Here is a 23565-nt window from a genome sequence, read left to right as displayed (position 1 = left end):
TTCATGGCTGCATCCCTCCACTCACTAGGCTGGGCTGGGCAGGGCCTGGGCCCACAGTTGCCAGGGGTGGAGAGATCTCAGTAACCCCTTCCCTGAGGAAGGACAAAGAGGTGGCCATTGGAGCCAGGGAAGCAGCCACTTATGTAAGTTCCTGCCTGCGCCTCCCTGTCCCAGGAGCTAAAGAATCTTAGCACCCTGGTGGCCCAAATGGGCTTTGTTTTGGGTTTTTTTCTTTAACTGAGGTACTGGGGATTGAACCCAGGACCTCATGCATGCTAATCATGTGCTCTACCACTGAGCTGTACCCCCACTTCACCCCACAATGGGCTTTGAGAAGGACTACTTTTCACCCTCTCCAGCCATACTCAGGCTGGGGGCCAGTGGGCATCTCCCCAGACCCTGCAACCAGCAGTAGCGCTTTGTCTCCTGGCCCGCTTTCCCTGACAGGCCAGCGCTCCAGGACTCCGTGGGCACTGAGGCCAGGGCTGCTTATACCCACCCAGCCACATCTTCCCCAGCCTGCAAGTCCGCACTGATTCTCACCTGAGCCTTCCCTCAAGGGGCAGCTCTGGATCTACCCATCACTGGGCCCTGCTGGGCAGCAGCCTAGGTGAGGACAGCCAGAGAGTACAGGCACCAAGAGGCTCAGCCACTTCCCAGGCTCTGTGTCGCCTGCTGTCCCGCCTCCCAGCCCCACCCTGCAGCTGGCTCTCTGGGCTGTAGAGGCTGTTACATAACTCAATTCCTGCTCACTCCTGCTCTCTGCCATCTCCATCCCCCGCCACCTACCTTCCCAAGCTGCCTGCTCCACTGAGCCCTGCATGAATCAGAGCCTCAGGCCATAGCAGGGCTTCCTTCGTCCCTTCCCAAACTAGATCAGACCTTCCATCGTCATCCCACTGCACCAGGGCGGGCAGAGTTCAGTCCCAGACCTACAGCCAGCCAGTAGCAGCAGCCGCCGCCAGGAGCACTCCCAGCCACAAGTGGTGGCAGGGGGAGGCAGTGACAGGCACTAGCCCGCCATCCAGGCCACTCCAGGCTACGTGTTGGTCCCCTGGACTTGACCTGGGCTCCAACGTCTCCAGTCCTTTCCAGGGGCTGTTTGCTCTGCCAGAAACACGCTCCTCACCCTTCCGTGCTTGGTGGCCCGCACTCTCTCAAGGTCCGCTTACTGTTCACCACCGTTTAGGCAGAAAACGGTACCCTGCACTTCCTCAGTGACACTTTCATGCTCAGAGCACTGTCCCGAGACGGTGTCCGATGAGTTTGTTGCACCACCCACTCCATCAGCACAGACATCCCTTCTCTGTCCCCAGTACCTGGCCAAGAGTGTTGAAAGGTGAGGGGTAATGGGGGCAGGCATCAGCGGATGACATACATGTGAGCTTTACTTAGACAAGTGGTGCCGAAAAGGAGGTGACCCCTAGGGAGGTCCTTGGGGAAAAGGTGACCTAGTACCGTATTTTCCGAAGAAAGGGGAGACAATTGTCCCATCCCCGGCTGTGAGAGCACAGCACTGCAAGAGATGGGACATCTTCAGTGAAGGCCATGGAGACACTTCTCCTGGCCCAAAAGGGGAGGCTGGCCCCAGTTCCTCCTGGGCCAGGGCCCCAGGAGCTCGAGGCGCTGCCCTCCCTACCCTGATGGCCCATGGGGACGATCCCCAACCGGCTTCACCCCCAAGCTTTCCCCAGAAGCCCCGGCCTTTCAAATCCCAGGGACCCTTACCCCAGACCACCCTGCATGACCCAACCTCCCCACCTTCCCGGACCCTTCAGTTGTGCCCCTGTGTTGTGAGTCAGTCATCCTCTCTCCCCACATCACGACTCACCTGACAAAACCCCAACCCTGGTCAAACCTAAATCATCCACCTGCCTTTGACCAAGCGGTTGCTTTTTCCGGAGCACAACACTCACTGCATCGACTGGCCTCGCTTTAAATTCATGACCACAAGTCTCCAGACTTTCTTTGTGGGCTCACTTCCCCATGCTTCACAGTCAGCCTGCTTCTCCCGCTCCTCTCCCTGCCCGCCCCCTCCGGCCCACCCCGTCTCCTCGAGCTGTGACTCTGCCTCATACTTAAGAGAAAATGGAAGCCATCCAGTACTCATCCCCAACAAGCACCTGCGTCTGAGCTGCATCTCCGCTCACAGGGCAAGCCATCTGCGTGTGCCCTGGACCCCATACCCTCTCATGTCCCTCAGGACGCTGCTCCTTCAGTTACCCCATCTCCGGGTGTCACTCCTCCCACCCTAAGGGCCAGCCCCTCCTTAGGAAGCCTTCCATGCCCCCTGCAGCTGCCAGCCACCCTCTGGCTTGTTTGCCTGGTCACTGTCTCTAATCCCTCACATTCTCCCCTTTACCCTCAGTAGGGTGTCTGCATCCCACCCTCCACTGAATCTACGCCTGGTGGGTCACTCATGACTCCACTACCAAGTGTCCTCCTCTGACTCAATTTCTCAGCAGCATTTTATATGACAGACCGCTCCCTTCCTGTTGGACACTCCGCAGGGTCCCTCCTCACAGGCCACTCCTTCTCAGTTTTTCCTTCTCCCAAACTCTAAATCAGTGATCCTCACTGAGAGTGATTTTTGCTCCTTCCCAGGGATGTTTGGCAATGTTTGGGGACATTTTTGACTGTCACCATGGGAGGAAGATGCTACTGACATCTACCGGGTAGAGGCCAAAGGTGCTACCCAACACCTTACAAGGCCCGGGACAGCCACCCTCAGTGAAGACGCATCAGACACAAAACGCTAATAAGGCTGAGATGGAGAAACCGTGCACAGAATGGTGCAACCCTGGTTCAGTCCTGGGGTCCCTTTTCTTCTTCACCTGAACGCTTCTTGGGTAATTAAGTCTAGCCCCTGGCACCCACCTGGCTCTACAAAGTACATCTCCTGCCCTGAACTTCAGGCTCGTGCAGCCCACACGCTCCCTGACTCAACCATTTGATGTCTAATAGCCTCAGACTTAAACACACCCATTTTCCCTGAACTGTGCATGCCTCTCCCCTCAGTTCTCAATGTTAAGTGGTGCCCTCACTCCCCACATCCTGTTGCAAGTGTGGTTGCCTCAACCTCCAAAAACAGTCCCAAAGCACCCGGCTATGCCCCTTTCCACGACACCCACTCTCACTTGTACAATTGTAGTGGCTTCCAACTCTTCTTCCTGATTCCAATTCATTTTCCAGGGAGCATCTGTAATGACTTTTTATGTTTTAAACCCAGTCTTCTCACATCCCTTCTTAGAAACTTCCAGCACCTGCTCCCTGTTGCTCTTGGAATAAAACCATCACTCTCTGGCTGACCAGGTCCTGTCTGTATCCCCACTCATTTCATCTCCCCACTCACACTGGCCTGACACACCTTGCTCCTTTCTGCCTCAGGGCCTTTGCACTGGCTGCTCTTTCTCCAGATGTTCCCAGGGTTGCACCCTCCTGCCATTCAGGTCTCAGTCGAAATGCCAACAACCTGTAGAGATGCTCCCTCTCCCCCATCACTTACCAATCCCAGATGCTTTCTTTGTTTACTGTCCATCCCAATCCCCATCCTTGAATAAAAATAAACCCCATGAAAATAGAAACCCTGCCTTGCTCCTCTTGTTATTCCCAGTGCCTATAACAGACCCTGCCTGGCACCAAATTCAATACATGTGTAAGCATTAGACGCCTGCAGCAAGTATCCAACTTTATTTCTGCCTTCTCCCAAAACATCTGAGGCACCTGGCCCCACAGGGACAGGGCACATGCTTCTGCTCACATCCCCATCGCAAGCCAGCCACAAGAACAGTACCGCTGGAGGGTTCCTGGCCCGCTCACTGGCATTCCTGGAATTCCTTTGTTCTTGGAACAGCCCTCGCCAGGGAGGCCAGGAGCTGAAGGAGTGGAGCTCGGCTGAAGAAGACAAGCAGGGTGACCGCCATGTCCCTTTGCACCTTCCAGGGCCCCCTCTGACCAAGACCCTGGGGCGGGGGACACCGAGGGGGCAGCGGGTAGAGACAAGGTCCCTGGAAACTGATGCAGGGTGGACAGCAGCTTTGGTTCCTGACTTCAGGGCCCTTTCATTCTTGCCAAGTTTCTTGCCCACATTCCTGGAGGGCCCCCATCTCTTCATCTCCTTGTGCAACACAGAAGGAAGTTGGATTCTGAAAGTCTGGCGAGCTGGGCTGGAGGCTACGGCTGCAGAACCACGTTCCCAGCACAGACATGAAGAATGGAGGCTGCTCCCAGGGTCCCCGCCAGGGGTCGCTCCCACCCCCAGGCAGTACTGTTAGTCCAGTGCTGGAGGGGCTGGGCCTCAGCTGCAGGAGGCCTTGTTCCCTGTCCCTGGAGAAGTCTTTTCTCCCGTTCCCAGAGCCCCCCACCCCCCAACCCCGGGGCTGAGGCAGCAGTTGAGAGCAGGCAGAGTTAGACATGCCCCTAGAGGCCTGCCTTCCTCTGACAGACCTAGGGGGCCCGGCTGTCCCCAGGGACAGGAAGGGGCAGGGAGAGAGGCTGGTCTGGGTCTCAGGCAGGGCAGCCAGAGTGGGGCTGCAGACGGAGTGCTGCCCAGAGGGACCAAGGCTTACACGGGCTGGCTCTTCTGGGCAGAGGATGCCATCCCTGCCTGGGGACAGAAGCCACAGTCTTGACCTCCAGGTGTCCTTACAAAGTGACTTGCAGGTGCACGGGCTCCTGGTAGAGCTGGGCTTCCCAGAACAGCCTGGATGGGTACAAGCTGGTCTTCTTCTAGAGATGGGGCTGGGGGGACAGCTGGCACTTGGGCCTGCCAGGACTGCTCCAGAAGGGTGCTAGGAACACCCACTCCAGGCCTTGACCTTAGGGAGGCAGCTGGGGGTTGGGTAGCTTTGCAGAAGCCTCCACCCCAAAATTCCTCAGAGCAGGGGACTTCCACACACGTGGGCTCTCTTCCGGCCCTGTGGCAACATGCTGGCCTTCAGCCCCAAAGTCTCTGGGGTCAGGGCTCCTGGATTCTACCAAAAGTGCCTTCAGAAGCTGCTGCAGGTATGGTCTGGAGGCAGGAGTGGGGCTCCTCCCATTGCTGTGGGCCTGGAACCCTAGAGCAGGAAAGACAGGTTATGTCCCAGAATCACAGAAGGACAGTGTGTGGCAGCTGTAAGAGCCAGAGCCATCGTCAGCTTTATGCAGTGACATAGAACTTGCTCTCCTGATCCGAGAACCCGTCATGCCCCTGCCATGCTACTTACTGCACACTACCTTCAAGACCCCAGTTCCCAACTCTCCCTTAGAGACAACGACCACAGGGCCATCCCAGTCCCTTCCCACTCGGCCCCAGAGGTCACCGTCAGACAGTCAGGCCACTCGGATCTTCTATGACCTTCCACCCACACCCCTGGCCTCTCTGGTGGTCAACCTCCTGATCTCGAATGGCAGCCCTTGCCATCCAACCCCCCCGGGGCTGCTCTGTGCACAGCAACACGTCACCTCTCCCCTGTATCCGGAGCCTCTTCCAGAGCTTGCCCTACACCTGCTGCTACATTCAAACCCAGGGCATCAGCAGGACACACACTTGAGTGCTGTCAGGCCCATGCAATCAGTGGGATGGGGCCGGCTGTCTCTCCCCTGCCACTCCTGGACCGTGGCTGGCTGCCACCAACTACTTTGTAAGACTTTGTTTCAGGCCCAAGGTATCTGGCCGGCCAGCCCCACCCCTCAGTTCTGCTCTGATCCCCACCACTCCTGCCCACGCATCAGAGGCTTCCTGATGAATCCAATCTTCCATCTGCTGACACTGACCGATCTGAGCTGACACACTTCAACCAGTCACTCTTCTCCACAGACCACTCTCTGCCCAGACCCCCAGAAAACACCTCCTATGAAATCTCAGTCCCAGCAGCCCACCCTCTGATGGCTGCCTCCTTTACTGCCGGCTCACAGCGTCACCATCCTTCAGCACCACTGAGCCCACAAGCCCCATCTTCTTGCTCCACAGCCTCCTCACTTCCAAACCATTCTCCTTACCTGGCTTGGGCTCCACAGCCCTTGTTGCAGTCACTGTATTGGAGACATTCTCAGGCACCTCCCCCTCTGTCCTAACTGCCTACAAAACCCCAGTCCTGGAGGACCAGGTCACTAACCTACACCACGCCTCCACCCAGCTGCCCAGCACCACCCAGAGCCCTGCCGTGTATCTCTAAGAGGTTTCCTCTCCTGCTCTCCACTCAGCAGCTTCATACCTTTTCCTTCATGCCCATTCCTTTTCCCCAGCCTCTTGGTCAGAGAACTCACCTTATTATGTCAGAGCTGTGGACTGAAGTCCCCTCATCTGCATATCTCAAGATCCACATGCAAATTTGGATGTGTTCCTGTCTTCTTCCTTCCCATTGGGTCCAAGGAAACTCCTCAGCTCCTCCCCAAATGTTCTAGATATTCTTCCTCTGCCCCCTGAATCCATTTCTGCTTCTCCATTGGGTCATTATTTCAATATCCAAACATGCTTGTGGGTCCACCATCTTGGTAAACTTTCCATTGACCTATGACCCCTCCTAGCTTCCTCAATTCTATTCCTCATGCTAGTCAAACCTCTCCAGTGGTTACCCACAAAGCTCTTGCCACATCTCCTATTCTGTAATTTTTAAAAGGGTATGGAATACTTGATGTTATATATGGGAAAGAATAGTCTAAGAAACGGTGCGAGAGCTGGATAGTCACATGCCAGAAACACAGGATTACATCTACATGACCTTGAGTTAGGCAAAGCCTTCTTAGATGTGACACCAAAAGCAGTGATAAAACAGGTAAGTTGGACATCACATCAAAACTGAAAATGTTTGCATTCAGAGGACATCAAGAAAGTTAACCCTATAAAATGTGAGAGACTGTTTCTAAATTATGTATCTGATAAGGGACACGTATCTAGAATGTTTAAAGAATTCCTGCAACTCACCAGTAGAAAGACAGTCCAGTTGAAAAATGGGCAAAGGATTTGAACAGACATTTTTCCAAAGAAGATATACAGATGGCCAATAAACAAAGAGATGTTCAAAGTCATTAGGGGAATACAAGTCAAAACTACAATGAGATCCACTTCACACCTACTTAGGTTGGTTATAATCCAAAGAATAGGTTGGCAAGGGTGTAGAGAGATTGGAACCTTCATACGTTGCTGGTGGGAATGAAAAATAATGCAGCCAATTTGGAAAACAATTTTGCAATTAAATATAGAGTTACCAAAGGACCCAGAAATTCCACTCCTAAGTATATACCTAAAGGAAGAAGAAAATATGCATCTAAATAAAATCTTACACATTAATGTCTATAGTACCGTTATTCAAAATAGCCAACAAGTAGAAATAACCCAAATATCTTTCAACTGATAAATGGATAAACAAAAATGATATATTGTTGGACAACAAAAATGAAGGGTGGCTGACCCTTGAACAACACGGGTTTGAACTGCATGGGTCCACTTATACGTGGATTCTTTTCAATAAAGTTGTTCATAGTACTCCATGGTTGGTTGAATCCATGGATGTGGAGGGCTGACTATTAAGTTATAGGCGAAGTTGACTGCACAGAGGGTCAGCACCTCTAACGTTCATGTTGCTCAGGGGCCAGCTGCACTGATCCCTGCTACAACATAGATGAACCTTGAAAACATTATGCCATGTGAGAAAAGCCAGTCACAAAAGATCACATATTGTATGATCCATTCATATGAGATGTCCAGAGTAGGCAAATCTAGAGAGACAGAGTGTAGATTAGTGATTGCAACTCTAATGTATGTTAGAGTCAGGGGTACACAGATGCAGCAAGACCCGGGAGTAGGATTCTGGGTCATGGGACAAACACACTTCAACTTTCCAAGACGTCAAATTGTTTTCCAAAGTGCTTACAGCAATTTATACTCCTATCAGCAAAGTATGAGTGTTATCATTTTTCATATTCTTACTAGTATTTGGTATTATCTGGCTTTTAAATTTTTACCAATTTAGGGTATATAAAATGGTCTTTATTTGCATTTCCTGGTCTTTATTTGCATATCCTTGATTACTAATAAGGTTCAATGTCTTTCTCATTTGGTTTCTTCTGTGAATTGCTTGTTAAGTCTTTTGCCCATTTTTCTCCTTTGTGGTTTGTCTTTTTCTTATGAAGGTGTAAAAGTTCTTTATATAACTTTGAAAACAATTACGTTACAAAAATTCTCTTCTGATCTGTATCTTGTATTTTCACTCTTATTTAATAAATAGTATTTATGATTAATGTAGTTGGATTTATTAATCTTTCCAGTTTTATGGTTTATGTTGTCTTATTTAAGAAATCCTACCTATTCCAAGGTCATGATGATGTTTTACTATATTTTCTTCTAGAAGTTTTAAAGTTTCTATTTATGTGTAAGTCTTACATACATCTGGAATTTCTGTGCATAAGTTAGGAATTTTTTAAATGGGTAACTAGTTGTTTTAGAGTCATTTAATGTCTAGTCTATTCTTTCCCAGACATCAGTGTCCCCTTGTCAAGTTTCTGCTTCTGAGTAGGATATCTGATTCCTGGATTCTGTTCTGTTTCAGTGGGTAACTATCTACCCTTGTAGCAACACTGTATGTTTATACAGAGACATTTAGTATACTGTACATTTTATGTACATATTAATATATGCATTTACACCCTATACATGTATATAGAGACATTTTATAATCTGTGTAACTTCATATCTGCTAGGGCAGTCCCTCCACTTTTTTCTTCAGGAGTGTCTTGGCTATTTAGTATTATGCATTTCATGTTTTTAACGTTAATGTTAGTCACCTTGTCAAGATCTTCAAATGCGTTGGGGTTTTCAGTGGGAATTTACTGAGTCTGTAGATCAGTAGAGAATTATTTTTGCATTGTGTTCCTTTTAATCGGATACACCTCTATACATTTAAGTATTCTTAAATGATTTTAATAGTTAATTTTTTATAGAGCTTCTGTTCTTTTTATAGAGGTTTTTATACAACCTCTGTCAGATTTATTCCTTAGGACTACGATCTTCGCTATAATAATGGTATCTTTAAGAATTCTGTTTTCTAACCTTTAATATACAGAAATACAACTGATTTTTATATATTGATTGTATTTACCTTTAAAAATTCTTATTAGTTCTAGTAATCTGTTTATAGAGTTTTTTTTACTTTCAGTGTAGAATCATCATCTATGGATAGTGACAGTTTTTGTTTCCTTCCCATTCCTCAGGCTTGGCTTTTTTTCTTGTCAGACCACAATGTCTAGGACTTTCACTGCAATGTTGACTAGATGGGACAGCAGTGGAAAAAGCTTGTCTTGGACTTGATTTTAAAGTTTTGACATTAAAAATGATTTTTGCTCTGGGTTTTTGGTAGATAGAGGTCACTTTCTTAACCGATTTCTATTTGCTAACAGTTTTTATAATTGTGAGTGGTAACTTTTTTTCAAATGCTTTTCCTGCGTCTCTTGTGGCGAGCCCCTGATCCCGCCCTGCTCACCTCTGCAGCCTCATCTCTCACCTACTCCACCCTCGCTAACACCACCTCAACACAGGAAACTTCTTCTGGTTCCTCAAATCCCTCTGGCCCTTGTCACTCACCTTTCCCACGGGGGTCTTGGCCACTCGAGCTGCAGTCATAAAACCGGACGACCCGTGTGATGTCAGAGGTGCTCAGGTTCCATCGCTGGCCAATGTGGGCGCTGGGGGCCCAGAGCGGCGTGATGGTGGGCAGCCCGCGCCGGCTGAAGGCGAGCCTGGAACCCAGCAGGCAGGGCCTGAGTCCAGACAACAGCAGGGGCTGGCAGGGCTGTGCCGAGGGAAGAGAGCAAGGAAGGGGGGTCCTCACCTCCCATAGTGCATCACGGACGAGTAGTCATAGGGCACCAGCATGTTGCTGCTCAGAGATTTGATGAAATTGATTTCAAAACCTGAAAAAAAAAAAAAATCCTTGGTGATGGGAGAAGAGGGCGTAGGGAGGAAGCAAAAGTGATAGGGGATTTCTGGGAACTTATAACCTACCTGAGCTGAGGGGGTCCAAGACTACAGCCAAATGTGCATCTCCCCACCCCCAGTACTGATCCCTGACCCCCATCTCCTTGGTGCCCTGGGAAGGTTCCAGACCTGCACCAGCTGACAAGCAAGCACAGAGACTCGGTGGCTGGCCCGCCATCACTTCCTACAACTTCTCTCCACCTCTCTCTCCTCTCCAGCTCACCTTATGTGAGGCTATCTTTGTAGGAACTACAGCTTCCAAAGTCACATGCTGCTCAGAGCATCCTGGATGCCCCCTACCCGCAAGATGATGCGCCTACTCCCCAGCCCAGCTGTAGAAAACCTGCGAGCCCATCGTCTGTGGTGAGGACATCCCACTCCCAGCAGCAAACCCACCTGCTCTTCCTGCCTCGGGCCAGCAGCACCCGCCCCCCAGGTGTGGAGTCCAGCCCTTCCCCACCGGCCAGAGCACCTGCTGCTCCTTGTCACTTGGGTCCTCCAGGACTGGGAGGGACAAGATTCCCTCCCACGATTTCTCCCCTGCCCTTCACAGTGAGCCTCTGAAAGGACAGCTGAGTCCTCGGTCTCTGCTCCCTCAAACCCCAGGCCCAGCCAGCCACCTGCACACCCACCCATGGTCCCCAGCAGCCTCCTCATCACTGCAATGGCATCCCTACCCCTTTATAGCCCATCACCTGCTTAAAATACCTGCCCAGTCAGAGTGCTTCTTTCTTCCTATTAAAGACCTTCAGGTTAAACATAATTTTGACTAGGAAACATATTCATTTGGTTCAAAAATGAAATGTTAAAGATACATCATCTCCCATTCCATCCCCCTTCTGAGTTCCCACCCCCACAGTTAATTACTTTATTTTGAATATTTTAGCAGTTTGTTCTAAACATATTAACTAAATACAAATGTTTCCATTTTTCCTCATTCTTAAGCAATTTTTTCCATTAGGGTAGCTGGTTTTAACCTGTTTTATTGTTAAAAAAAAAAAACAACAAAACAGCTTTTCCATTTATTTGGTGCTATTTGTTTTCCAACTCAAGTTTCTGCTTTTACCTTCACTAATTCCCTCCTGCTTTCATTTATTTTTTCTTAACTTAGATTGAAATGCTTAATTGGGTTCCTATTTTTATTGACATAAGTATCTATGTCTGCACATTTCCCCCAGCATTGCTTTAGCTGTGAACCGCTGGGTTCTAATGTGTTGTCATGCTTTAAGAATCCTTGTAATTTCTTTAACTCCACAGCTAAAAGAAAAGTTGGTTGTTTTTTAAAATTTCCAAGTGGGAAAGTTTTTTGTTTTGATTTGTTATTAGTTTCTGCTTTTTACGTCATTATCAAAACATTTGTATTAACTCTGCTTTTTGAAATTTAAAGTTTATGGCTGTCATAAGTTTTTATAGGTATTCCGTGAGCACCTTAAAGGATTATGGTCTATTTTCAGGACATGGTGTCACTATGCCCCCTCTTCTCTTCCCTAGACTAACCTCTAATTTCAGTCTCCATCCTGCATCCCACGGAAAGGTGCTACCCATCTGCCCCCACGGCATCCCACTCTTGGGGTGGTGGCGTCTGTGCATGCCGGTCTCTCTGGGGCACTCTCCCCAACCATTTCACCTGGCAAACCCCCACAGCAGCAGCAGCAGCGGAGGTGCTCACACCAGAAGCCCTCCACCTACAGGAAGCTTTCCGACTCCTCCCACTCTATTCCCTTGTCCCTGAACCAAACTCCTTACGGACCTCCTTCTGCTTCCTTCCTTCATGAAGCCATTGTCACTGCTCCTCTCACCTCCACATCAGGCTGTCCCTGCCCCCTACCCCACCAAGGGCAGGGTGCCACCATTACAGGAGTCAGATCCCCAGCACACAGCTGGTGCTCCCTGGCACCCAGTGCAGTGGCCCACTCCCCAGACCAGCCTCAGCTTTCCCACTGCCACCTCTTAGGACATGGTCTCCTGTTCTTTCTGTCCCGTGTGCCCATCAGCACCCATCTCACAGTCACTGCATCGCTACAGCACTGCCCTCAGCTCCTGTGTCTGGCACTTGGCACACGCAGCCCACTACCTCCAGGGCTTCTGTCTCGGCTCAGCACCCCCAGCTGAGCACAGCCCCTTCCCCGACCCCACACAGCAGTGTCTGGCACGTGAGGGACTTCTGGATGGGTACACAACGAGCAAGAGTCCTAAGACCATCAACTCCATCCTCAGAAAACTGCAGTGTCAGGGAAAGGAAGGGAAGGGAGACACAAAGCAAATTGATGCCCTAGCTCAGGGTGACTGTGGGTGGGCAGCGAAGGCTCAGGGCCCAGAGCAGTAGCTTCTGGACCACTGTCCAGGTCTCAGAGGGAAGCAGGAACCCCACCTTTCCCATGGGAGACAGGCAGCTAGTGGGGAAGATGGACAACCTCTTGCAGTAGCCAGGCAAATCCTCAGGCCTGGCACGTGCCTGCGCCCTCTCCCCTCCAGGACACCCACCCCGGCCTGACCTGGCTCACCTGGGAGGATCTCGTTCCAATTCACGCGGATGTAGCGGTCCCGGTCAGCCCGCGAATGCTCATGCCAGAAGCCCAGCACGTGCATGAGCTCATGCAGGACGATGCCCCGGCCCCTCTGGAGACAGCTGGGTGCCAGGGATACCACCTGCATCCCTCCACTGCGTCCTATGCTAGAGAAGCACCTGCAGGGCCGTGAGAGCGCTGGGTGGGCACCAGCCCAGAGGGTCAGCAGACCTGGGCCCCTTGCCCCTCCTCCCAAGACCAGGGACAATGAGCACCACAGGGAGGCCCCATCCCAACTCCAGTCCTGGGCTTGCTGTTCCCCAGTCTCTTCACTGCCTGGCCTTCTGTGAAGAGGGTGTACTGGAGCCCCACTTCCAGCCTGTGCTGCAAGGAGTTGGTGGGAAGTAATACTAACGTGGATGGCGGAAGCAGCTTGTTACCTGAACATCCCCATGTGGGGAGCCCGGAGTCAACGCTCTCACGTTCTCTTAGGCCCTTCACAAGCTAAGAAATCAGCATTACCATCACCCCCATTTCAGAGACAAGGCAGGAGGGGCTCGGAAGTTAAGGGACTTGCCAGAGTCCCCTGGCTCCTGCACCGGGAACCGGGATTGGAGGCCAGGTCTGTCCCATAAAACCTGCACCCATTCCCCACGCCACATCTCCTGGGAGATGGAGATGAGGGTTCTGTAAAGGAGGGTCAGGTACCTCCTCTCCTCCACTCTCTGCCCTGAGTATTTATAGGTCCAGCTCAGATGGGCCAGGGGTCTCTGGGACCAAGGAGGACAGGCCCAGACATTTAGACAATGGCTTCGTTAATTCCAGGCTGAACTCAAGACGGCTGAGGCGCTCAGCCTGCATGTGCTCATGTACACACTCACACACACACCCAGCAGCACTTACCCAGACATGGGGACGATGGAAATGAAGTCCCTCTGGCCCTCGTAGGGGACAAACCTGATGCACGTGAAGCGTTCAAACTCAGCAAATGCCTCCAGGATGACTTGGCGGCTGGGCTTATCTGGAGGAGACATCCTGGCTCGAGCCCCAGCCAAGCCCCCAGCCCTCATGGACCCTTGGAAGTCTGTACTCGGGCAGGAAACCAAGCTTCAGATCGCTCTCCCAAAATGAAATGTCAGGTAAGGGCATCATAGTGTTGGGAGAAGAAAGCAGGACTCCAGACAAACCCTGGCTGTGTGACCTTGAGCAGCAGGTCACTGTCCTCCGGACCATTTGGTCTCAAAATGGATCAGACAGTCCCTACGTGTACCTTCTCCATCAGCTCCTCCAGGATCGCAACCTCCCAGCTCAGGAGGCCCTCAGGAGTAGAGAGGGCTTGTGGGTGATGGTGGTGGAGGGGTGAGGGGATGCACGGAAAGAGGGCAAAAAAGCCCAGGTTGCGTGTGGAGCGAGGGCTGGTGCAGGGAAGAAGGCCCTCAGCTCCTGGGTCGGGAGTGTGGGCTCACTCACCATACTTGCTGGAGAGCAGGAAGGGGATCTCCACGATGCCCGCACTCTTGGGCCACTTGTCGTTGGTGGCCGAGAACAGCCGGAAGGGACTCTGAGGAGAGAGGGCAGCTCAGGGACCCAGGCCAGCCAAGCTTCCAGCCCCTAAAGGTGCCCCACCTCAGGCCACAGGAGCCCTAAGGATGTGAGAAGCAGGCCCAGGTACAGAGGGTGGCTGGTCATTAGCAATAGGATGGCAGCGAGGGAAGTCAGCGGGCCCGCTCTGGGAGTTACCATGCACAGCACAACCCTTTCTCATAGGTGATACAGAACTTGCAACTTCTATCAAGCAGATACACAAGACAAAACATTCATCCCTGAAGAGGCTGGCTAGGATTCCCGGCACCCCAAGAGGCCCAATGCAGAAGGGAAGCCCCACCAGAAGCCCCACTCCACCTCTCCTGGAGCGTGGCAGCCGGCCAAGCTCCCCAGCATGTGCATGGGGGAGGAAGATGGGGATACGGTCCTCTCCTGGCCTTGGCAACTCCTTTATTCTTCTGCCAACAAAACCTTTTGAAGCATAGGCTTCACAGCACCCTAGCATGTCCTGCCCCACTGGCTACCAAAGGTCTTACTGGATTCTGCTTTTACCCTGACACTCACTGGCTAATGGGGACCAGGGGCCTTGCCCTGCCCCAGGGCTGGCCTTTGGCTCTCCAGCCCGGCCTCACGCTGCACCATCAGTGGGCAGCCTCCAAAGTGGTACAGCAGTCTTGTTCTCGCCAGGTCACTGTCCTGTTGACGAGCCCCCTGCCATCTCCAGCCTCCTAAAAGATGGCACTGCCAGTCACCCTGATTCCCATCTAGCCTTCTCCCTTTCTAACTCCACCTCTCACCCCGAGCCAGGATGGTTCCTGCATTACTCCTTGTTCTGTGTTCCCCGACCATCACTACCAACCCCGATGTTTACCACAAACACCTCCCTATGGCCCCACTGGCCACTCTGCCAACCTGTGCTCATCTCTTCCTTTGTCCCAGCACTTCCTCAGCACCTCCCCCAGGCAGGGTAACAAGCTGGAATTTGAAGTTTCAAACCCCCTCCTACAGGAAGACCTCCTAGGCTGACTGCTACCACCATCACCATTAGGCTGGCTCATTTCTAACAGGACATTCACTCTGACTCTTGCAAGAAGAGGTATCTATCAAGTTGTGAGTAACAAAGATGGATGGACCCCTCCCACGTCACACTCATGACACCAAAGGGTGGGCTCAAAGGCCTCTGACACTACCTGTGAGGTTATTTACACCCGTGTGCACACTCACACTCACCGGCCGGAGGATGTCCCCCTCGAGGAGAAAGCTGTTCTCTGGAGCTTCCTCTGGGATGAGCCCTGGGAAGGGAGGGCAGGGGGGAAGTGCGCGGGCCCACGTCTCCCAGAACATGCTCTAGGACAGGCCCAGCAGAGGCCTCGGCTGCCAGGCCAATGAACCCCAGGGTCTGTCCTTCCTCGGACTCTGGAGCTAGAGCTCCCCTGGGCACTGAGGCTGTGTGAGTCCCACTCCACAAGTGTGCATGACACTTCTCAGCCTGCTCAGACAGGGCACTTCCCCCACAACCCATATAGTCCAGTCCCGCTCCTGCCTCCTGTGTTTGAGGCCCTCTGCTCTCAGGAAGCTGCCTCCATCCTCCACTCCAGCCTAAGCCACACTTCTCAGAACATGCGCTGGGCTCTCCTGTCCCACCTCCCCCCCTACCCACCTGTGTCATTCTCTGGACTCTTACAGTGGCAAATGACACAAACTCTAGCCCGCACCGCCAGGGGAGGGCAAGCCCTGACTCTTGCGGGCCCCCATCTCCCTCCCCTCTGACCCCTTCTCCCCTCTCCCCCTCCCCCCAGCTTCTTCTCCTTCCACCCTCGTTTTCTGCCACAGCTGGCAACCCTCTCCTCAGCCCCACGAGGGATTTTAGAAGAGTGCCTGGCATCTCGAGGAGCACTTATGCTGGGTTCCCTAGAAGTGGACCCTGAGCCTGGGGTGGGGGGTGGCCACGTGCAGGTGATTCCTGGCGGGAGCCGGGAGAGCTAGGGGGCTCTGGGGAGGCTCTGGGCTCAGCTGGGGTGCAGCCTCAGCCTGGCCCCATGGGAGCTCAGGACCCCACATGGCACTGCAGGCTTGTCCCTCCCTGAGGCAAGGGGCCAGACCCACGTCCGGTATGAGTCACTCTGGCTGGGCCGCCCTGGGCAGAGGACGGAGTAGCTTCCCAGCTGCGAGGTACCAGCAGCCAACATTGCCAGCAGCTGAGGGTGGTGTGTGCCTCCCGGTCAAGGGCAGCACGACCATTCACACACTAGGCTCGCGGGTAGTTGGCTACCGGCAGCCCGAGGTGACATTGCTCTCCACGGCAGCTGAAGAGCAATGCCAGGGAAGCCTCAGATGGGTCTGAGATGGCCAGAACCAGACCCAGTGACCAAAAGGTGACTCACTGCCCTGCTCACAGAGGAAGAGGGGGTGGAACCCATGTGGCTACCGCACCAGGCAGATTCCCATTCACCCAGCACTTCAGCTCCCACATCTGAACGCCAATGTCTGTTTCTACCAGCTTTGTCCCGGGATGTCTACAAGTTCTCCCTCTTCAGCCGAAATCCCCAGACCGGGAGGCCTGAGACTCACGCTTCCTTGCCTCTGGACCCCCAGCGCCTCAACCTGCAGGTCATCCTGCACCAGGTGACGGGCAGGCTTCCAAACCACCACTAATGACTCCGCTCAACACCAGATGTGGGGAGCCCCACGCTTTTACCGGCCATTTTTTAAAAGCCACTGCTCTTCCCACTTCTTATAAAAAAAAAAACCACCCAGTAGAGAAGATACAGAAAGAAAAAAGACTTAAGAAGTTGCCCATAGAAGTACTCCTCCCTAGACCCACTGAGTGAGCTGGCATGATTCCTCCCAGCTTTTCCTACTTGTCTGAACGTCCAGCACGGTCTTCACACATTACATGGACAGCATCATACCCCTCACCCCACGAGAAGACACAGTGCCCTCACCTTGGTTAATCGCAGGGATGTCCTTGTCCCAGGATGACTGGGTTTCCTCAGGGGTGAGGCCTTCTGACAATCTGGTCTCACAGGCTCCTGGGCAGCCAGAGGCTGAGGGTGCTCCTAGGATCAAACCTGGCCCAGACACGGGTGCAAACACACGATGGCCAAAGTGCCCCCAATGGTGAGTCAGGAGGACAGGACACGGGGTGGGGTGGGTGTCAGGTGTCAGATCGAAAGACCCAGCCCCCTTACAAAGGTTGGCTTCCAGGAAGGAGTCCTGGGAGTCTGGCTGGCCTCCCCTTCAGCGCTCCCTTAGCAGGACCAAGACTGGGTTCCAAAAGGCAGCCTCCCAAAAAATGAGGACGGAGGAAGGCAGGAAGGTAAGGCAACCTGCTTACCTGGCAAAAAAAGCAGAGCCAGCACCCAAGGCCAGAGGCCCCCCCTGTCCATTCTGCTGGTATTGGGCTCTGCTGGCCCCGCAGCCAGGAGGGGCATGAACTCCCGCGAGACAAGGCCGCCGAATTGCAGGCTTAGGACCAACCCCCACACCTCCTTAAATAGCAGCTTCTCCAGCCCCCACCTGCATCCCATCCCCAACCAGCTCCACCTGCTCCCACCTGCCCCAACCAACTCCACGTGCAGCCCTGCCCGCCCTACCTGTGCCCCACCCCCAGCCCAGCCCAGCCCAGCCCGAGCCTTCTGGACCCTGGTCAGATCCTTCCTGGCCTGGCTGAAGTGGGTGAGAGGGCAGGGAGAAGCAGGGCACAAGGCACTGTGGCAAAGGGGTGGGGGTCCCAGTTGGGAATGTGCCGTTCTCAGATCTCCTCCTACCACCAGGGGGCAGAGAAACATCGCAGAAGGGTGACAGGTGCTGAGAGGAACTTCATCCCCCATCCCCCTTTCTTGCCCCTGCTGTGTGCCCAGATGAACTGCCTGAGACCCTGAGGCGCCCCCCGTCTAACTGTGGAAGGAGGAAAAAGTCACTACGTTTTTATAAGCCTTTCTCATACACATATGGGAACGTGGGCAATCACAAGGGCAGGAATCAGTGAAAACTCACAAACTGAACATGGGGTGTCACCAGCGTCCCCAGAGAAGCCTGCCAGGTGGAAAAGGGGAACTTCTGGATACCTAGACCCTCACACAGACGCTGCCCCTGTCACCCCCATATCAGCTGTGCAAAATCGGCATTCATCCCCATTTCACAGATTCAGAAACTTAATCGCCTTACCCATACTCCTCCTCTGTACCCCTTGGTCTCTCAAGAGGCCCCTCATCAGAGCTTGGTCACCAAGGGGCCCACCTGGGTTTGAATCCTGGAGGTGCAGGATTTGGGGATGCGCCCGCACCAATGCCCTGTATACAGGGCCAAGGTCACTCAGCATCCTGCAGTGCCGGGAACCCAGCGTTTCTTTAAAAAGATAGGAGTTAGAATCATAGGGAGAACATGACGAAGACAGATGCCCCAGCTACCCAGGTGGGGTGTTAACATCTGTAAGGATGGATGGAGCTGAGCTGCTTCAGATGAGTGCAATGTGGAATAATCACCATAATAATCACCCTGCTTGGGTAGAGAAACAGAGTCTAACTAAGGGAGGAGGGTATATCTCAAGTGGTAGAGCGAGTGCTTAACATACACAAGGTCCTGGGTTCAATCCCAAGCACCTCCTCTAAAAATAAATAAATAAACCTAATTACCTCCCCCCACCAAAAAAAAACAAGGAAAAGAAAGAAATGCAGTTTGTCTTGAGGACATTATGCCAAGTGAAATAGGCCAATCCCCGCAGAATAGTGTATGATTCCACTTACATGGGATCTCTGGGGTAGTCAGATTCAGAGACAGACGGTAGAGTGGTGGTCGCCAGGAGCTGCAGGAGAGGGAAATGGGGAGCTGTTGTTTAATGGGGACAGAGTGTCAGTTTCCCAAGATGGAAAAGTTCTGGAGACCGGCTGCACAACAATGTGATTGAACACGCTTAACATTACTGAGGTGCACACATAAAGGTAGCAAAGATGAGAAAAACTTTTAAAAATACAAAAAAGAAAAACCAAAAAACAAAATCTTAAAAAGAAAAAATAGTAAAGGTGGTATATTTTGTTACATTTTTTTAACCACAATTTTTAAAATTTTAATAAATTAAAAGGAAGGAAGAGAAAGAAATGCAGTTTGTTGGAAAGATGAACTTAAAAAATGCGGGTGGGGAGGGGTAGGGTGGGGTGGGGTGGGGTGGGGTGGGGTGAGGCTGAAATAGGAAGGGATGGGGCAGGGGTGGGGAGGGGCCGCAGCCACCAGGCCTGCTGTGTGTGAGAAGGAGCGAGGGGGCAGGAAGGCCCGCACAACTCAGGGCCTCAGATGCCCCCCACCCACCCCGAGCTGGGCGTCCAACAGAAGCCCTGATAGCAACCCCAGCTCTGTGCCTCACCCTCCCCCAGAGCAGAGGGAACAGGGCACAGCAGGGCAGACTTCACCCCTCATTCAGCCCCATGGAGCCAGTGCCCACCTGCGCCCAACTCCAGGCACAGGGCTGAGCAGACCACAGACCCTGCCCTCACGAGGGTCCAGGCTGGTTGAGGTGCACAGCTGCACACCTGAAAACCCTGGCTCCTGGGGCTGTCAGTAGTTAACGTTTCCTGGGCATCTACTATGCGCAGGTGCTGGGCTAAGCCTTGACTTGTTTTAAGTCTCGCTACCACCCTAAGAGGTGGGGGCTGATGATAAAACCTCATTTACAGACCAGGAAACTGAGATCGAGCAAGGTTAAGTCAAAGTGGCCCCCTGGCAAACTCCACTACCCGTACACTCAGGTGTACCCTGCCGGGCACTCAGAGTGCCCAAGTAAGAGACAGCATTCCGCAGGGATGACCCCTGGCACTGAGTTTGGAAGGACAAAATACAGTTAGCCAGATGACACTGCTCCTGGCCGGGAGCGTCAGAGTGAAGACTGAAGCAGGACCGGCTCTGGCAGGGCTGCCCTCAGTGGTCTCAGCGCCCTCTGCTACTGGCTGGGGCTGGGCCTGTGCCTCAGGTCTCCCCAGACAGCATCGTCCTGTGCCAGGCACACAGCTCCAGAGAGCCACACCCACCCACCCATGGGCACACGCACAGACACACGCAGGTATGTAGGAACACGTGTGTGTGCAGACCAAGAGCAGACACCAACACCCACAGGAACAGCCACAGACGGTCACGCACGCACACACGCACATCCACATGCTCCAAAAAGGAAGCTGGACCTTCTGACCAGGGCAGTGCTGGGTCCAGCTCTGAATGGTAGACACAGTCTTCTCCCTCCGGGACCAAAGCCATTTACTGGAATAAGGCTGGAGCCAGTCTCCCAGAAACCACTGCTTTCAGCTCTGGATTCAGAAGGCTGCCTGGGAAGGGACACCCGCATGGGGACCAGGGCCAGGAGAGGAAGTCACCCCTGCACTTCCCTCCTTCCATCTCCCAGACCCGGCCACCCAAGGGAATGTGAGGTCTGATGAAAAAACAGCTTTTGAGCACATTCCTAGGCACTGACTTGAGATCAGACACTTGACAAATTCTTTTTAAACAAAACAATATTTTATTGACACATCCTCAATGTTCCGTATAAATATAAAGTGCTAAGTTTCCAACCCCCGCCCACAGGGCTGGGAGGAAGTGGGGGAGGGAGTGTTAAATGTCAGTTGAACACAAATAACTTTCCAGCGCCAACAAAGGCGTGAAACACTTGCGCACACACACAAACAAGAGGTCCGGACACAGCATCCACATCACTTCCCCAAGCCCCTAGCACAGGGCTCAGGCTCCAGGCCCCGGGGTGGACCACTCCCCAGACAGGGCTCCTGGTTGTCACAGCTTGTTCCTTGGAGCCCTCAGGCTGCCAAGGGCTCCAACATGGAGGTGGGGCCAACGAGAGTCCCTGAGTGTAGAGTCCAGTTAGCTTCTGCCAGAGGACAGGGTCGCAGGGCACAAATGTCCCCCATTCTCCTTCTGAAATGAGGACTGAGGGTAAGCCCTCAAACTCCTAAGCAGAAGAGCACCAGGTGAGAAAGTCCAGCATCTCTGCATTCCCAGCGCCCCCATCTGGGGGCTTTTCAAACTCCAAGGAAGGGATCGCTCTCCCTGAGATGAGGGGGACAGTGGGGGACTGGGACCCCAGCTGCCCCCAGTCCGCCACGCCCAGGAATCAGGCAGTGCCTCAGCCCTGGGGGGCCAGCATGGTGGGGCCCAGCTTCAGTGACACAGCACTTGCGTCTCAAACTGTAGCAGCTGCCCCATGAAACTGAAGTTGGGGGAGATGACTCCCCGGCGTTGCTTAACAAAGTCGAAGGCCTCGTCCAGCCGCACGCGGCGGCTCTGTATCAGGTACGCGAGGCAGATGGTGGCAGAGCGCGAGATGCCCGCCTGGCAGTGCACCAGCACCCGGCCTCCGCTGTTCTTCACCGAGTCTGCAAGGGCAGTAGGGGAGAGTGAGTCAGGCGGGAAGGTGGGCAGGGAGGAGACAGGTGCCTCAGCCTCGTCCCCTGGGGCCCCACCAGGTCCTGGGACTGAGGCCCGCCTCTTACCGATGAAGCCGATGGCCTCCTGGAACCAGGCACTGATCTCCACCATCTGGTTGTCCTCCACCGGGATGCTCTTGTAGCGCAACAGGCCCTCAAAGTGGTTGGGGCAGCTGGCCGAGACGTTGAGGACGGCTGTGATGCCGCAAGCCCGAAGGCCCTGCAGGTCGGATGAGTGGCTGCAGCTGCCCAGGAACAGATAGGGCAAGATCTCCACGGGGCCACCCTGGAGGCAGAGAGGAAGGGGCGGTGGTGAGGTCTCGTCCCAGGCCTGGAGGGCCTGAGCACCAAGGGGCAGGGGTGTGATGGACTGGCCCCGGAAAGAGGAGCCCTTAGCCAGTCCTGAGCAGGGATCAGACTCGGGAATATGGGGACACAAGGGGACACGCAGAGACACTCACACACACACGTCCTCCTCAAGCCCCAAAATATGTGGCTCACAGGACACAGACCCACAAAAGCACACATGAGCAACCCCTGACAGGCACACACAAAGGTGTGCTCTGCCATTTGGGGATGGACACACACACACACACACACACACACGAGTGTGGATATGGACATCCTGCATCCACAAACGGCAGGCTCTTTCCCCAGAGGTGCCTACCCTGCATGGTGGGGTCAGCGGGACAATGACAAGGAGCCCTGATCTCAACTCACCTGGTCATACAAGGGAGCCCTGGGGTCGGAGCAGCTGTTTTCGGCCCCAGTAGACGGCATCGCTGGGACGGGGGACTCAGAGCACAGATCGGGGCAGCAAGCCTGGAAGCGATCGAAGCCTCCTGCAGAGAGGGCCAGGGCACGGTTAACCGGGAGGGCCCGGCTGGGGTCGGGGACAGGGCGGCAGCGGGCGGGGGAACGCGGGCGGGGGGTCGCCAGCGGGGCCGGCGCTCACCTGGCAAGAAGCACACGGCGGTGGGCCCGGCGCGGGTCTCGTGCAGCAGCGCGGCGAGCAGCGCGTGGGCCGGGCCGTCGGGCGGGAGCTCGGCCACCGAGGCGCTGCCCTCGTCCAGCACCACAGCCCTCGCCAGCTCCCCGCGGGCCAGGCGCGCCCGCAGCGCGCGGTCGGGCAGCAGGCAGGCGAGGGCGGCGGCGGGGGGGCCGCGCGCGCGGCGCCGCAGCAGCGCGTTCCAGGGCACCGGCCGCGCAGCGCGCACGTGGCGGCGGCAGAAGGCCAGGAAGGGGCGGCAGTCGAGCAGCAGCGTGCGCTCGGCCTCCCGCGGCTCCCGCAGCAGCGCGCCCAGCGCCGTGCAGTCCAGCTCGCGCGCCGCCTCCAGCCCCATGTCGGCCAGCCTCGGGGCAGCCTCCTCTCCCGCTCTTCCTCTCCTTCCCCTTCTCCCCGCTCTTCTTCCTCTCCTTCCCCCTCTCCCCGCGCACGCCCCGGGACCTCGCGGCGGCCGCGCTGACCGAGCTGTCTGCTGGGCTCTCCCCAGCGCGGGGGCTTAAGTACCCGTGGGCCGGCCTCCCGGGTCACCATACAAGGGCAGAGCAGGAAGGCGCCGACGCCGGCGCCGGCGCCGCCCCCGCGGCCTCGCGCGTGGCGCAGGCTGGGCGGCCCGGGACTGGGGCCGGCTCGGGGGAGGGGTGCGCTGGGAGAGGAAGCTGGGGGCCAGCTTTGCAGGCAAGGTGTTTGCCCAAACGCCTCCCTCCCACTTTTGCCCCCCAGGGCCTCTTCCCAGTGCTCCCACCCTATGACCTGCTCCAGGCTGCTCGGTGCTTGGGAACTCAGCTTCTCAGAAGCACATTCCCATCTCCGGAGACCTCGGGGACACTGGTGCCCCTCGGCCTGCTGCCTCTTCCTATTCCCTTTCCTTCCCAGGACTTCCTCCCCCCTCGGAATCTTTTACAACAAGAGTTGACATGTGAGCTGCCACGGATGATTTCCACACTGGAGGATGGGGAGCCGTGCTTTTCTCTTTTACTTAGAGAGCCTGGGCAGGAGGGACTTTATTTCCCCACTCCCTCCCCCGTTTCATGGCTGAGACCAGCAATGGGGTTTTGCAGCAGCCCAGTGGCCAAGCTAGCCCAGAACATAGTCCTGAGCCCAAGACCCTGGACATTGGCACAGCGGGTT

The 23565-nt window shown here is 54.3% G+C and overlaps 2 protein-coding genes and 1 long non-coding RNA gene across 3 annotated transcripts; 1 reads left to right on the top strand and 2 right to left on the bottom strand.

Moving 5' to 3' along the window:
- Positions 1-490: 490 nt before the first annotated feature.
- LOC116660349 lies at positions 491-3584 on the top strand. The gene is made up of 2 exons (XR_004315786.1): positions 491-610; positions 2605-3584. It is a non-coding gene; the product is annotated as an uncharacterized LOC116660349 (long non-coding RNA).
- A 980-nt stretch (positions 3585-4564) lies between these two features.
- Positions 4565-17637, bottom strand: ASTL (astacin like metalloendopeptidase). Its single transcript, XM_032469552.1, is given in 10 exon segments — positions 4565-4833; positions 4836-5057; positions 9563-9717; positions 9810-9891; positions 12460-12641; positions 13366-13483; positions 13933-14023; positions 15238-15299; positions 16953-17078; positions 17345-17637. Coding segments are annotated over 10 exon segments (1500 nt in total). The 5' UTR covers positions 17538-17637.
- A 2852-nt stretch (positions 17638-20489) lies between these two features.
- Positions 20490-22911, bottom strand: DUSP2 (dual specificity phosphatase 2). The gene is made up of 4 exons (XM_032469531.1): positions 22387-22911; positions 22152-22273; positions 21498-21717; positions 20490-21380 (listed from the first exon to the last, which is right to left on the bottom strand). The coding sequence occupies exons 1-4, from the start codon at positions 22772-22774 to the stop codon at positions 21166-21168; spliced, it is 945 nt and encodes a 314-aa protein (XP_032325422.1). The 5' UTR covers positions 22775-22911; the 3' UTR covers positions 20490-21165.
- Positions 22912-23565: the final 654 nt, after the last annotated feature.

Source organism: Camelus ferus, chromosome 28, assembly GCF_009834535.1.
Source record: "Camelus ferus isolate YT-003-E chromosome 28, BCGSAC_Cfer_1.0, whole genome shotgun sequence".
Lineage (NCBI taxonomy): Eukaryota > Metazoa > Chordata > Mammalia > Artiodactyla > Camelidae > Camelus > Camelus ferus.
Note: the sequence above shows the minus strand (reverse complement) of the source record. Positions and strands in the feature narration are given on the sequence as shown.